The sequence below is a fragment of the Lottia gigantea genome (genome assembly GCF_000327385.1).
Source record: "Lottia gigantea unplaced genomic scaffold LOTGIsca_71, whole genome shotgun sequence".
NCBI classification, from domain to species: domain Eukaryota; kingdom Metazoa; phylum Mollusca; class Gastropoda; family Lottiidae; genus Lottia; species Lottia gigantea.
In genome coordinates this window covers 1,026,506-1,042,753 of record NW_008710397.1, presented here as the reverse complement: position 1 = coordinate 1,042,753, position 16,248 = coordinate 1,026,506, and the positions used below count along the sequence as shown (strand labels likewise).

At 31.3% G+C, this 16,248-nt stretch overlaps 1 protein-coding gene across 1 annotated transcript in view; it reads right to left on the bottom strand.

Annotated features, from left to right (window-relative positions):
- Positions 1-12,868, bottom strand: part of LOTGIDRAFT_168021 (hypothetical protein) — a gene marked incomplete at both ends in the record, with an annotated part of 13,735 nt that extends 867 nt beyond the window's left edge. Inside the window, 12 exons of the mRNA XM_009065884.1 lie at positions 794-995; positions 1,795-1,948; positions 3,538-3,746; positions 4,151-4,333; positions 4,991-5,101; positions 5,560-5,717; positions 6,159-6,249; positions 7,654-7,744; positions 8,456-8,585; positions 9,214-9,351; positions 10,895-10,995; positions 12,787-12,868. Of these exons, the coding sequence (XP_009064132.1) occupies positions 794-995; positions 1,795-1,948; positions 3,538-3,746; positions 4,151-4,333; positions 4,991-5,101; positions 5,560-5,717; positions 6,159-6,249; positions 7,654-7,744; positions 8,456-8,585; positions 9,214-9,351; positions 10,895-10,995; positions 12,787-12,868 (1,650 nt within the window). The remainder of the gene's footprint in view (positions 1-793; positions 996-1,794; positions 1,949-3,537; positions 3,747-4,150; positions 4,334-4,990; positions 5,102-5,559; positions 5,718-6,158; positions 6,250-7,653; positions 7,745-8,455; positions 8,586-9,213; positions 9,352-10,894; positions 10,996-12,786) is intronic.
- Between the last annotated feature and the right edge of the window lie 3,380 nt (positions 12,869-16,248).

The window sequence follows — 16,248 nt, the reverse complement described above, 5'->3', positions numbered from 1 at the left end:
AAAAATGTCGTAAATTATACCTGAACATATTTCTTAAGTATAATATTTATATCTATGTATCTTCTTGATCAAACTGAATTTGTTTTAAAAGGGTTCATTAAAAACTAAGAGTACCAATTATTAATTTAGCAGTTTTGGTGTTTTCTTTTATAATGACTCATTATATTTAGTTGGAATCATTAGAAAACGTCGAAGACATATTTCTCTACAATTAAGCGTTTATTTTACTCAAATCCGTTCAGTAGTTTCCAAACAGTTTCCAAAAAGCATAACAAACTTAAAAACCTTATGTAATGTTTTTGATATTTTTGGCGTTTAAAATTTAACGGCTGGATTTTTTTTGTTAAAACTTTAAGATACATACAAGGGCACATTTCTCTAGATTTTGGTGTATAGTTTCCACAAATTAAAGCAAAAATTGTTTTCGACTTACAAAAAAGGCAGAATGTCCCTTTAATCAAATATTGTGGGAAAAATAAAAAAATTTGGACCAATATCATTAAAAAAAAAATATATCTGTCTTATCTTTTTGATAAATTCAGACAGAAAAAGAATACAGCCAATCAGAGCACTCCACAGAAAGTCTATTATCAATAAGTCTTGCTATCAAGGGCTCTGATTGGCTGTATTCGTTGGCATACAATCCTATCAAACCACTACATTTACAAACTTCTATAATGGCTAATGCAGTCAAGGTATTAGACAAATATGATAATATCTTGACTTTGTGAACATTAAGGGATCATTGCAACTTAACCGCTCAAATCAAAATCAGATTCAAAAACAAATTTACCTTTTTATGAACAGATATCAGTGATACGTCTTTAACAATTTCCTCTAGCTCCGGAGATTTGCTGAATACAGAATCCATGAATCTATTAATAGATTTCAACAGGTTATAAAAAACTTCAAATCTTTTACTCGACTGTTCTAATACTTTCACTACACCATTGAAGGATTCGTCTATTAACATGGATCTGGATGAAATATAACTCCTACAAAACAGAAATATAAAACGTAACTTAAAGGGATTGTAAAGAGGTTTTCCAGCCTTTTTATGGGTATCAGGGACACCTTTGACTTCTATTTGGGACATTCCAATTTTTCTTCCGATGACTGTGGCTCGTGCAATTCCAGAAAGAGTTAATTGGAAATGACGTAGTTCCTGCAAGAATTTGTAACCATTATACCACCAGACCACAATAATGTAATAATATATGTTATCTCCCCTTACAGATGGTAATATTTCTAACTAAAAATTGCTGACTCATTCACATTTTGCTTCACCGTTGCCTTATATAACTCTTTACTACGTCTTAGTTAGTTTTAACAGAATGGAAGAGTTGTAGGATATTGTGCAAATCAGAGTGCTAAATATCCTTATATATGATAAAATGTTGCGTTTTGAATACAGTGAAGTGAACATTTGGTAAATCAAGTTAGTTTTTCAGATCCACTATTACTGGACTAACTTTATTTAGCAAATGTTCACCTCACTGTAATTAAACAATGGTGCAAAACAAAGTGTTTACAAACAACTGTTAACTAACAGATTAAAGAAGAGAGGGACAATAAAAAAATCAACCTTAAAAGAAAAAAAAGAATTTTTGATCTTTCTTGATCACTCATTGGAATTCTGCGAGTAATTCTCTTCTAATTTAGCTAATTATGAATTAATTATAGACATGTGAGACAAACTGGTATTTTCAAGTCATTAGAACCACTTTCTATTCATATAAGAATTAACATTTTTATCTTTATGAATGAAAATAAGGGAAACTATCCTTAAGTTACCTTAAAAACTGTTCCCCTTCCACTAAACATTTCTGATTATTGACCAAAGTATCTGTGATTGCTTTGATATAGTAACTTCTCGAGGAGCATTGAAAAACAATTTTGCTATCTCTATCATAGTCAGGATAAGTTGATTTGAAGTCAGGGAACGTGGCTGAAATGAAATGAAAAGGAGTTTTGCATCCTGATATTCTGCAAAAAAAGCAAAACCATACAAGGGAAAAAATACAAGAAAAAAGGAAATAGAAAATCATCAGAGGTTATATATAGAGGCAGTAAGTTTTTACTTCTGTCAATAATAACTATCACAGGTCAGATATAGAGTCAGTAAGTTTTTACCTCTGTCAATAATAACTATCAGAGGTCAGAAATAGAGTCAGTAAGTTTTTACTTCTGTCAATAATAACTATCAGAGGTCAGATATAGAGTCAGTAAGTTTTTACCTCTGTCAATAATAACTATCAGAGGTCAGATATAGTCAGTAAGTTTTTACTTCTGTCAATAATAACTATCAGAGGTCAGATATAGAGTCAGTAAGTTTTTACTTCTATCAATAATAACTATCACAGGCCAGATATAGAGTCAGTTAGTTTTTACTTCTGTCAATAATAACTATCACAGGTCAGATATAGAGTCAGTAAGTTTTTACTTCTATCAATAATAACTATCACAGGCCAGATATAGAGTCAGTTAGTTTTTACTTCTGTCAATAATAACTATCAGAGGTCAGATATAGAGTCTGTAAGTTTTTACCTCTGTCAATAATAACTATCAGAGGTCAGATATAAAGTCAGTAAGTTTTTACTTCTGTCAATAATAACTATCACAGGTCAGATATAGAGTCTGTAAGTTTTTACCTCTGTCAATAATAACTATCAGAGGTCAGATATAGAGTCAGTAAGTTTTTACCTTTGTCAATAATAACTATCAAAGTCTAACTATCAAATACAGAGTTAAATGTTAAAGATATCTTACCAGGCAAGGTAAAATACGTCCACTGGCAGCTTTGTTTGAAAATGAACATTGAAGAACAAGGGCAATAACTCATATCAAATAATTTTCGATATTTTTGATTTTCGATAGGGTTCATCCTTGGGTGACAATACACAATTTCACAAAGTTTCATCAAAATCCATCATGAATTGTGCCCTGCAGAGTGTTTACAAGCTAAAAATTGAACGCGTTTTGAAGAACAAAGGGCAATAACTCATATTAAATATTTTTCGATCTTTTTGATTTTCAATAGGGTTTATCCTTGGGTGATAATAAACAACTTCACCAAGTTTCTTTAAAATCCAGCAAGAATTGTGGCATTAGGAGTGTTTACAAGCTAAAAGTTGAAAGCGTTTTGATGAACAAGGGCTATTGCCCTACTCATATTAAATATTTTTCGATTTTTTTGATTTTCAATAGGGTTAATCCTTGGGTGATAATAAACAACTTCACAAAATTTGGTCAAAATCCAGCAAAAATTGTGGCATGTAGAGTGTTTACAAGCTAAAAATTGAACGCGTTTTGAAGAACAAGGGCAATAACTCGAATTAAATATTTTCCAATTTTTCTGATTTTCAATAGGGTTCATCCCTGGGTGATAATAAACAATTTCAGTAAGTTTCGTCCATATCCGTCAAGAATTGTGCCTTCTAAAGTGTTTACAAGCAAATTGTGGACGGACGGACATGGGTGACGACAATATACGCTCCACATTTTATGTGTGCGTATAAAAATTAGGGAAATACATACGTAAATCAGGCAGATACAAAGGTTGAATTTCATCTGTATAAGTAGAATTATATACATAAAGCTGTGATTTGAGAAGATATTTTGGATAGGTTTCTATAGGAGCTAATTGATCTATCTCATGTTTAACCAAACGACCCATATATAAGAGAATCTGCTGACTTGCTGGAATCTCTGTCTGTTCAGCTATACTATCTTGTAGAACAGATAATCTAAAATAAATGAAACAATTGCTTTAGCAATAGATTTGATCTAAGGCTCATCCAGAATAAGAGGAAAACTAGCTTATTGCCAATTTTGGGAGACTTAGGGAGAAGTGATTATATTTTAATTTATGTAAATTCGACCAAAACATTTTAACCTCCTATTGTATTTTTTTCTGAAAATATAATGAATTCATTTGTGATTTTGAACACAGACATTTTGAATCAATTTGTATCTCTGATACACAAGAAGTCACAGAGAAACTGTATACAGCCTTTACCTTTGCTACAGTCTTGTAAGTATTGGGTATCCATTGATGTAATATGGAAATGGCAGTGTCTATTTACCACACCGAAAATATTAATTCGAAACCTGGCCTTGTTAAAATTGAAATAGAAATGTCTATACTTACGATGCTTTACTATTTACATATATACTTAAATTAGTACATGTCGCATAATGAAAAACTTTAACTACAATACAACTACAAATATTATTAGTTACAATATCATACAATTGATCATGATTGATCATCCTGTGTTGATCAGTCTCCATTAATCCAGCTAGTAATGGTACTAACATTTTCTTTAAACCACTGAAAATAACAAAAGACATAGTATTCAGTCACTAGAACAACAAACAATTTTCAATTGCACCACCAATAAAATGGTTTGTACGCCCAAATTTCAACACATAATTCGTGTTTGCCCTACAATGTGTCAGAATATACCAAATAGATTCAAATTTCCATTACAGCGCTTCCGCATCCTGAATTTCAACGCTGATAGTTGACCCGACCCCTTATTTTGGTACCTGGCTCTACCACTGGTTGAATTGTTGTCTGGTTAATGCAATGTATTTAAAGCGTCTTGATGGAAGGAATTGTGAATTCCATGACCAGTTCATTAAAGAATTGGACTGGAGCCAACCCTTAAAGGGATTGTAAAGATGTTTTCTAAATTTTTTATGTGTATCAGGGATACTGATATCATCAGTTCCTTCAATTCCACTTAAACTAAGTGTTTTATGACGTCACTAATCGTGAATTCCTTCCGCGATAAAGCATATTTTGCAACTAGTGATGTCATCGGACACTTAGTTTTAGTAGCATTGCAGGAACCACAGACATCTGACTAAAATTGGAATGGTGCAAATTGATGCTATCAGTGTCCCCGATGCACATAAAATTTTTAGAAAACCAATTCCTTTAATTTTGGAAAACATTCAGGAGTGTCAGCAGATTGAGACCTACCTGGATAAGAGACAAGTATGGGGCAGCTCTCGACTCCAAGTTATGGGACCATTTTCGAAATGTTGAGTTCCAGATATGACACCAGTTTCTTTCTGTGATATTATCTTAAACCTGAAAACAAATAAAATCCATCAAAATAGGTTAAAATAACTTTTCAACTAAGTGAGTCAAGTAAATAGACTTGGAACTAATTATTTTCATTTTCTGTATCCCTTTTAAAAGTTAATTTTCTAGTACTGATCCATCTACAATTTGATCAAATTTTTCTGCATTCATACAGATGAAAGTGACAAAAGCTTAATTTTTAATGGATGCCTGATGCTTTATTTCACTCACTAAAATTTGAATTTGATTTTATTCGATTGAAGGTAAACTAGATACTGAATTTTCAATCTGAGAAGCGTTACAGGTAGCCAAGAATGACTTCCAGTGGCTTGATGATTATGGTAATAGAAGATCATACTTTCGAAAAACTAGGAATCCATGTCCTTATGTATTTGAATCTTGGCATGGACATATGTGGTGCTAATGGAAATAAAAAATTTCAAAAAGAAGAATAAAAGACTTACATGGTTTCTCTATTACTGCGACCACCATGGGGGGTAAATGGTAGTTTACCTGTAGCACAGTGGTAAAACGTGACCCCAAGTGACCAAAGATCTACCCTACTATCAAAGGTTTGACCAGTTGGTAGCCGCAATACAGCCGTTTCATACATGGCAGGGTACTAAAAAAAAAAAAATGGCTACATGAATATAAATTTTTATAGAAACATATTGGTTCTAAAAGATGGTTGTCAGTGACATAGACCAACAAAATCAGGCCAAAGATTTTTTTTTTTAAGGGAAATATTTTTGATGAACTACTAACTTATCTTCCTGATCCAACTTCATATCCTTCCTAAGTTTCATCAACAGTGTCATGAAAATTCTAACCTCTATCCCTTAAACAAGCCAGTTTACCATGTTAAATCAAGGGCAACTACTCAGCAATGCTTCATTGAAATATTTTCAATTTCAAATTTGCCTGAGATCTTATTAACGTCTTGCATACTTAGTTTCATCATACACTCCAGCATTTTATACAGAAGCAAATTTAGGTAAGTTTTAAATCATGACAGGTCAAGGTAAAGTAAGAATAAGACTCATAGGTCTAGAGTGTTACATACTAAATATTCTTCGGTTCCATACATTGAAGTAAAATTTTCTTCTTCTTCTAATTTGCGAGCTGCCCCAAAATCTGTCAGCTTAAAAATAACTCTGAAATTGAAAAAGGTATGATCCAACTTTGTGATGCAATTGATAATGAATACATTATGCGTTTAGTTAAAGATGGGTTGCCTTTTGTCATTTATGAAAATGAAAATGATAGTGCTTATATGAATAGAATGTAGAGATGTTCTAATGATTTAGAAAAATATCAGTTTGTCTCACATGTCCATAATTTATTTATAATTAACTAAATTAAAAGAGAATAACAAGCAGAATTCCAATAAGTGAACCATCAAAAAAGTCAAAAAGTCTTTTTTTTTGTTTATCCAGACTTTATATACATGGACTTTTATTATTGGTTAAAACTCTAAATTATATGCAATAAGAACACAATGATATGATTAAGAATACATGATAATTCATTAGAAACACCAATTAATCAAATAGTTTGCTTAATTTGACACTAAAAAATAAGGAAACCCATCTTTAAGTCAAGTATCTATATGATTAGAGCTGGTAAAATGATTGAATCAATTATAGTCGAATTAATAATTTTGATTATCCTTTTTCAATGTCTCCACTGTACCCATTAACAAGTAGTAATCTCTTCCACTTCCAGAATCATTTCAGTACAACTTAGCCACAATAAACTATAATAACAGATTAAAGCAAGAATATACTTCTATGAGGCAAAAATAACCCTTGACATTAAGACTTTCAGTATGTTTTAAATTTAGTATTAACAGGGTTTCTCAATTGAATTATTTCGAATATTAATTGATTATACATATGATACTATAGGATACATGATGAATTAAAAATCTGTGTGTTACATGATACACAACAATTTATATATTATGTATATGATACATATTATATCAACAGTCTATGCATGGTACATCAACCATGTACTTTGTTTACTAGCTTAAACTGTCTACAATTCATCATGTGTCAATAATATGGGTGATACATGATACATCAACTATCTATATATTACATTGTGTATCAATAATCAGTGTGATACATTTCGCTTTAACTGTCTACAATACATCATGTGTTAACTATATGGGTGATACATCAACTATCTATATATTACATTGTGTATCAATAATCAGTGTGATACATTTCACTTTTACTGTCTACAATACATCATGTGTCAACAATATGGGTGATACATAATGTATCAACTATCTATATATTACATTGTGTATCAATAATCAGTGTGATACATTTCGCTTTCACTGTCTACAATACATCATGTGTTAACTATATGGGTGATACATGATACATCAACTATCTATATATTACATTGTGTATCAATAATCAGTGTGATACATTTCGCTTTAACTGTCTACAATACATCATGTGTTAACTATATGGGTGATAAATGATACATCAACTATATGTTACATTATGTATCATTTAGATAGTGAAATTAAAAATGTTTCTTACTCTCCCTGTTCTGTAAAACACCGCATAATATTGCCTGGTTTAATATCTCTATGGATGATTTCCAGACTTTGTAAATATTGAATACCTTTAACTGAAATTGAAAGTTATTGTCAGATCAATCAATGAGGCTTTGAAGTTTTAAATCTATGATTTGCTAATTTCGGGGGTTGATTTGGGTCTTGGATATATTATGTAAATAGTTTTCAAAACTACTAGAATTGCATGGAAATCCATTCAAATATACCTCAAAATACAAATTTCTCTTTCTATTTCTATATATGTATTTTCTATATATGGCGTAATATCAAGAAACGACGAGTCATCAATTCAAATTTCAAACGCAGATAATTGGATTTGAAGTTTCAAATTTCGACAATTAGCTGTGAACACTATTACTTATTAGCTCAATTCCTGTTGCTGTGACTAAGGTATGATTTGGTGGCAAACATGTTCGTTTAAAACTCTGGTTTCCAATCTGGGGTGTGGGACTAGGGTGCCAGGGTTGTGACCAACTGGTGTAGGAGAGAAAATTTTTTTGAATTGAGAGAGCAGCTCACATCATCACATGTTGAAAATGTGGATGGAAAAAATTAATTTTTGGAAGTGTGAAAGGTCCAGGTAATTGCTCCAAGGGTGTGAAGGCTGAAAAAGGTTGGGAACCACTGCTTTAAAATAAGTTTTACAGAAATTTGTTTGTTCCAAAATTGATAGTTATGAAATGCAAATATCAATGTATTTTCAGCAAAACAATATTAATTTTATAGCATTGATAACTTCATTGAGCTCTTCTGATATTACTTACCAACATGTTTGAGTACCAATAAAAATGTACTCTCTGATAAACCATAGGTATTTTGAGGTTGATCCAGAAGAGCATGGAGGCTGCCACCTTCACAATACTCCATAATAATAACAACAGACCCATTGAGAGACTGAAAAACAAAATGGAGTCCTGTATAACCAGACGCAGACAACAGATTTTAGATTTGAAGCTAAATGAGGTCTCTCCTTTTCTATTTCCAGATCATTATTATTTCCAAAAATTTTAAGGACAAAAATATCTTTTTGATAGTACTTTTTGTGAATTATAAGAGAAATGACCACAAAACATTTCTCATACTCAGCTTGGTTTTTACTTAAATTCATACTGCACCTCACATCAAGAAAAGGTAAAATTTGACATTTAATGTGATAATATGAGAAACATTGTGTCCTAGAGAATAAATTGAAATATTTTTTTGTTTTTGATACAATCAGTTATGCACCTGTAAAAAAAATTGTGTGGCCCATTCTGAAAAATTTCCATAAAAGGGGAAAACAATAAAAACTATATACTATTGTCCTGTTGGTCAACATTTGGACTATTTGCCTTCTTCAGAACCATTTCAGTAGCTTATGATCACATTTTTTTCGTCTTTCCTTTACTTATATTAAATAGAAATAAAAATATTAAATAAAAATAAAAATATTAAATATAAGTAAAGGAAAGACAGAAAGAAATGATATAGATAGCTGAAATTGGGCTCTGTTAATTGGCTATTTCCATTATAATGACCTCACCTGCTGCTCAATACCAAACAGACGGATAACGTTTTCATGATTGAGTTTTTGTAAAAGTTGCATTTCTCGATATTCCACATCATAGCCAGGTCGGTGTGTTTGTCTGAATTGTTTAATGGCAACAATATCTCCATTGACCTAGAATATACCAACACATAATCATGAAACACATGAAAAACCCGAACACAAATAAATATAAACACATGAAACACGCAAACACAAATAGATATAAACACATGAAACACGCAAACACAAATAGATATAAACACATGAAACTGCCAAACACAAATAGATATAAACACATGATACACCCAAACCCAAATAGATATAAACACATGATACACCCAAACGCAAATAGATATAAACACATGAAACAGCCAAACACAAATAGATATAAACACATGATACACACAAACACAAATAGATATAAACACATGAAACACCCAAACACAAATAGATATAAACACATGAAACAGCAAAACACAAATAGATATAAACACATGATACACACAAACGCAAATAGATATAAACACATGAAACAGCCAAACACAAATAAATATAAACACATGATACACACAAACACAAATAGATATAAACACATGGAACACCCAAACACAAATAGATATAAACACATGAAACACCCAAACACAGATAGATATAAACACATGAAACACCCAAACACAAATAGATATAAACACATGAAACACCCAAACACAAATAGATATAAACACATGCACAGACATGAAGCATATGAACACATTTAACAAATGAATAATGTGAATGATAGGTCCAAAAAAATACAACCTGTAACCCTTATCAATATTAATATTTTATTAGCACATTGATAATATTTGGGTAATTGTGATATTCCAAGATAGTAATAATTTGTGATATTACAAGATGATATCACTCCAGTATTTGTGATATTACAAGATGATCACACTTCAGTATTTGTGATATTACAAGATGATAATACTTCAGTATTTGCGATATCACAAGATGATAATACTTCAGTATTTGCAATATTACAAGATGATATTACTTCAGACTGAAGTCTTCAGTATTTGCGATATTACAAGATGATATCACTTCAGTATTTGCGATATTACAAGATGATATCACTTCAGTATTTGTGATAGCACAAGATGATATCACTTCAGTATTTGTGATATCACAAAATGATATCACTTCAGTATTTGTGATAGCACAAGATGATATCACTTCAGTATTTATGATATCACAAGATGATTATACTTGGATATTTGTGATATCACAAGATGGTAATACTTCAGTATTTGTGATAGTACAAGATATCACTTCAGTATTTGTGATATCACAAAATGATATCACTTCAGTATTTGTGATAGCACAAGATGATATCACTTCAGTATTTATGATATCACAATATGATTATACTTGGATATTTGTGATATCACAAGATGGTAATACTTCAGTATTTGTGATATCACAAGATGATGCCAATAATATTTGTGATATCACAAGATGATATCAATAATATTTGTGATATAACAAGATGGTAATACTTCAGTATTAGTGATATCACAAGATGATACCAATAATATTTGTGATATCACAAGATAATAATATTTGGGTATAAGCAAAACTGTTATTAACCATTTTTTCCTTGACATTAAAATTCGACCTTACAGATAAGACTTACTTTGTTTCTCCCCAAATATACATCAGCCGTGGCTCCTTTCCCTAAAACATCTGCATCATTCCAGGTGTAATTTTGGCTGGATTGTAGACCACCTTTAATAACTGGATATGACATGACATGACTGGCTTAATAGATGACCTACATTGAAACTCTCTTCAAATTTTGGATCTGAAAAAAAGTTACATGTTATGAGATACATTTTCACTATCATGTCATCTTCACAAAAGTAATTTTAAGGTGACTAATAAATTTGGAATGTTGCCAACAATGCTGTGATAGACAGTCTTATTCTTTCTTTAGCATAGGAGAGATCAATTTAGATACATAAGACACTACTGGTAAGATGTTTATATATTTGCTTTACCACCAGAGCTCACTTTCAGCTCTCCATAGCATTTTTCTTTAAATACATGTATCAAAAAGCTTAAAATTTTATTTTAACACCATTCATTCATTCATTCAAATTCTGTTCTTGAAATTTTTGAAAAAAAGGGTGTGAGCTGTAAATTTTTGCCATTTTTTGATCATCTATCTTGCTATAAGCTTATACAATGTGACATCATTGAGGACAATTTTTGACTTCCAAGTGAATTTGGTTTAGAAGACAAAATAAGATATTAACAAGAACAAAAACCTAATAACCACCTTTCCATTGAAAATAGTTAATGGGAATTTAATTATTATCATCACTAACAAAAAACATTACTAAGTTAACCAGCACTTGTAAATGAATAGTCCTTGCTTACGACCTAGGCCTGTGCTTTCTATGAGTTAAATTCTCATTTCACCATGACACCACAATTTGCTCAGTGGAAACACATGAAAGCTAGCTTAAAGCAGGCTTTTTCCCTCAGTCACAGAATGCTTTAATGAATCCTCAGTGATTTCAAATTCTCAAAAACTTACTATTCCTTTAAATTTATAAATCTTAATAATGTGTATTGATGTAAAAATCCCTCAAAAGTTCATAATAACCATCCATATTCAAACATATTTGTAAAAGTCATTTAGGCCTAATACAACAAAATATTCTCCCTCCTCCTGATTTTTTGTCACAAGTCTTTTCATAGATATGACCACGCTTGTTTTGTGCATATTGACATGTATTGCATCACAAATAAACCAGGAAATTTAAAGTGATACTAGTCTTAGAATGAACATAAAATTCAAACATTTTTAAACTGGGCCAATAAGAGCATATATTCATCAGTAGATATACCTGGTGTCATAAATAACATAACAGAACCCTATTATAATCCCATAATCCAAAAATACTTAATAAAAATGCAATCATTAACATTAAGCGTTTTTTAATAATTACTTAGTTTTATGAATATTCCAATTTTCAGATTTTCTAGATTTTACAGGGATTCTGTTGTAAATTTATGACACCAGGTAAGTTAACTGATGAATATATACTCTTATTGACCATTCTTGAGAATTAAATTTTTTGTTCATTTTAAGACTGAAGTAGTATCACTTTAAAGGTGGAGTGTATGACGAGTTTATTGTGGCTTGGACTGGGTGATATACAGGTATCATGATAAATACTGGTATAGGAATTTATATTGTTAGTAATATTGTCTGATTCAAAAATACCCAAATATCGTGATATCTGGTAATTATCATGGTATATCATGTAATTTTGTCCAGATAAGATCATCTACACCAGTGGTTCCCAACCTATTTCATCCTTCACACCCCTGTAGCAATCACACACCCAAAAAATTTGTTTCAACCACATTTGCAGCATGTGATGATGTGAGGTGCTCTCTCAACTCAAAATAAATTTTTCTCCTACATCAGTTGGCCACATCCCTGACACCCTAATCTCACATCCCCAGAGGGTGAAAACACCCTAGGTTGGAAACCAGGGATCTAAACAATATCACCTAGCCCTATTGTGACTATATCTTTCTCCCAGTGTTCATTCAATATAGGTTTTTGTTCAAAATGTCCATTTTGGTTTGCCATTTCTGTCAGATTGTTAGAACGGGCAGTCTGATTTTTTCAAAGTAATTTCGATGCAAAAAATCAAAAACTTTGCACCAAAAATGGAAAGCAAATTTCAAAAATGATATGTGCCCATGTTTATATTTTTATCTACTACACTAGTAAGTTATATTAAAATTATCATCAGTAAATGGGCAGATGCGCAATTTTAGGAGGTTGATTTTAGTCTTGAATATATGTGAATAATTTTCAGAAGTACTAGACATGTCCAAAAATCGCATAATTCAATCAAAATATCTCAAACTAAGAATTTCTAGACACACATGGATTTGAAGGCTAAAATTTTGATGGTGAGCTATGAACACTATTACTGATTAGCTTAAAAAAAAATCCCATTTCTGAGACTATGCTATGATTGGTCCAAAAAAATGGTGTCACTTTAAGAAATTTCAATCCACAAAACGAAAAATTGTGCATTAAAAATTCTATGTATTTTTATCTACTACACTAGTAAGTTATATTAATATTATTAGTAACTCGAGCAGTCCATTTTTTTTGTAGGTACGGTAGTAAGTGCAAACTTTATTGACTAAACTTAAATTCAGTTCAATACCACATAGAGTTCCTAGAAATAATATTAATGATCTAATCAAGGATTTGAACAGACTCCAATGAGCAATAGGTAAGCTTATATCTCTGCTTTATTATAGGTAGTATAGGCCCTAAACGGTTTGGGTCAAATCACAAGTGTTGAACTATAAATAAACTTTATTAGAGAGCTTGTTGTTTGGTTATCAGGTAAGTAATATTTTTAATTATCTCTTTATTAATGATCTCATTTGCCTAACAAATTATTAAGATGTAAGGTGAATAGTCTAATATGTCATTTGACTGGCGAATGCAATTCTTTAAATGCATTATAATGATTGACTGATTCATATCAATGCCCATTTTATATACACGTACAGGTAATACAAAGCTAGGCCTATAATGGCTATAGTCCGAAGATTATATTTTATTGTGCCACTTTGGCACTTTGCTCACAACAATATGGGCAAGGGTAAGACTGAATAGGTTTACGCTAGGCTTAGACTACCACATATCTTACACTTACAACACAGAGTTTTCAAATATTTGACTCCTTGATGATAATGAATAATGGCATGCATACCTTGGCCCCTTGGGTTTGACTGTACTATTTCATTTTTAGGTCCCGGTACTGTAGGCCTCAAGAACACAGTCACAAACCCCTTTTAAAATTTGTAGTTCAGGATGGCTTTGGCAAAAAGTTTTGCTTTTATCAATTATGTCTTAACTGCAAACTACGTGCTTGGTAGCTTTATATATAATACACTAGAACAGGATAGATTGACAAAAATAGGCACAATATACATGTAACAGATTATAAATAGACGTTATGATGACACAGTGATAGGCTAGTGATGTTCCAGTTATGTAGTCTAATTGACTATCATAGTGATCGACTTCTTAGCGTTAGCCCAGGGTAAGTAAGGTTAACTCACGATTTTTTGAGTTGAAATATGAATTTAAGCCTTCAAACTGGTACTTTCTTGGAAATTTTACCTTTATTCATGTCTATTTTTAGAATCTGTAAATTCCAAATCGTCATTGACGCCTCGGCGTTCGCGCGGAATTGTGGGAAAGGTCAGAGGTCAAAACTCTATGTTCATAATCAGGGAGCTTTAATATTAAAGCTCCTTGGTCATAATGGTCTGATTTCGTATTAAAACGTTAGGCATATATAATTATTCTAGGCCTATTCTTACAAATGTGAAGTTTGAAAAATCATATTCAAATCAGTATTGTGTTTTCATTGGTAAATATAATTGTTTATATTTAGGCCTACCACTGATCTCCGTTCGCTCACAACGGAAAGCGAAGTAGGCCTGCAACTTATATAGGTAGCCTAATAGGTATTTCCGATCTTTTTATGTTGATTAGTCTGTTTGCCTTTTTTACGCTTGCAACTATTAAACACTGAATTTAAAGGGAAATTAATTTTTGTTATTTATCATAGCCTACCTTAGTCTCAGAAACAAGATTTTTTTTTTAGCAAACCCAATCAGTAATAAAAAGTGTTCACAGCTCACCGTCGAAATTTGAGCTCGCCTTCAAATCCATAGATAGGCCTATGTATACAGAATTATTCCGGTTTGAAAGTTACAAAGACAAGAAGTCTTTCATTGAGACATAGCAACGATGGGTTCCCTTATTTCCATTTATGAAAATGAAAATACTAATACTTATATGAATAGAAAGTAGATATGGTCTAATGACTGGGAAAAATACAAGTTTGTCTCGCATGTCCATAATTAAATCAATAGCTAAATTAGAAGAGAATTACCAGCAGAATACCACTGAGTAGCCGATCAAGAAAGGCCAATAAATTGTTTTGTTTATCCAGACTGTACATACATGAACATTTATGATTGGTTAAAACTCTTAATTATATACAATAAGAACATAATGATATGATTAAGAATACATGATAATTCATAAGAAACACCAATTTATCTAATAGTTTTCTTAATTTGACACTAAAAAATAAGGAAACCCATCTTTAAATGTTTAAACTTTGCCAATTATTCATCATTGGGCCTGATGTCCAAACAACACATTCTATAATATGACCATAAATCTAAGTTATTACGCTTACAAATATTAAGCATATTATGTATTTTTAATGATAATTACTTATTTTCATGGATTTATCGATTCTATTGTATTTGTGTAGTTATGACACCAAATAAGTCCACTGCTGAATATAATAGCCTAATATACGCATTTTGGCCAAGTTCGAAAATCCAAATATTCTGATCATCTTAAGAGGTAGTTTGTCTTCTAGGCTTATATTCGAATTAACATACAAAAAATCTCTAAACATTCATATATACAATATGACACTCGACTATATAAGATCAGTGAATTGATCGAGACCAACCTTAATGTAATGATACGTGAGAACTGAGGACAGTTTGTTTGAAATGAATGCATTTATAGTTTTATCGGAGCAGGTGCACCATTCGTTATAACCAATCATATTTTAGTCTCAGAAACGGGATTTTTTTAGGTAGGCCATTCAATAATAGAAATTTGAGCACGTTTGAATGTTAAAATGTATAGAAAAAAAATATTAAAAGGCAACAATCCCATTATTATTATATTACGACACTAACCGGTTTATATATAGGCCTCATATACGCAATTTAACTAATGGGGAATTCCCGTTATAACTATTTTAAGTTTATTTATCTAATAATAATATCACACCAGCCCTAAAAAAAAGTAGAAATCTCATCCAGTGCGTTGTGAATGGGTATGAGTTTGTTAAATTAGTTAGATGTGGATTGTCTGCTCGAATCTATCTTATCTCTAAATGA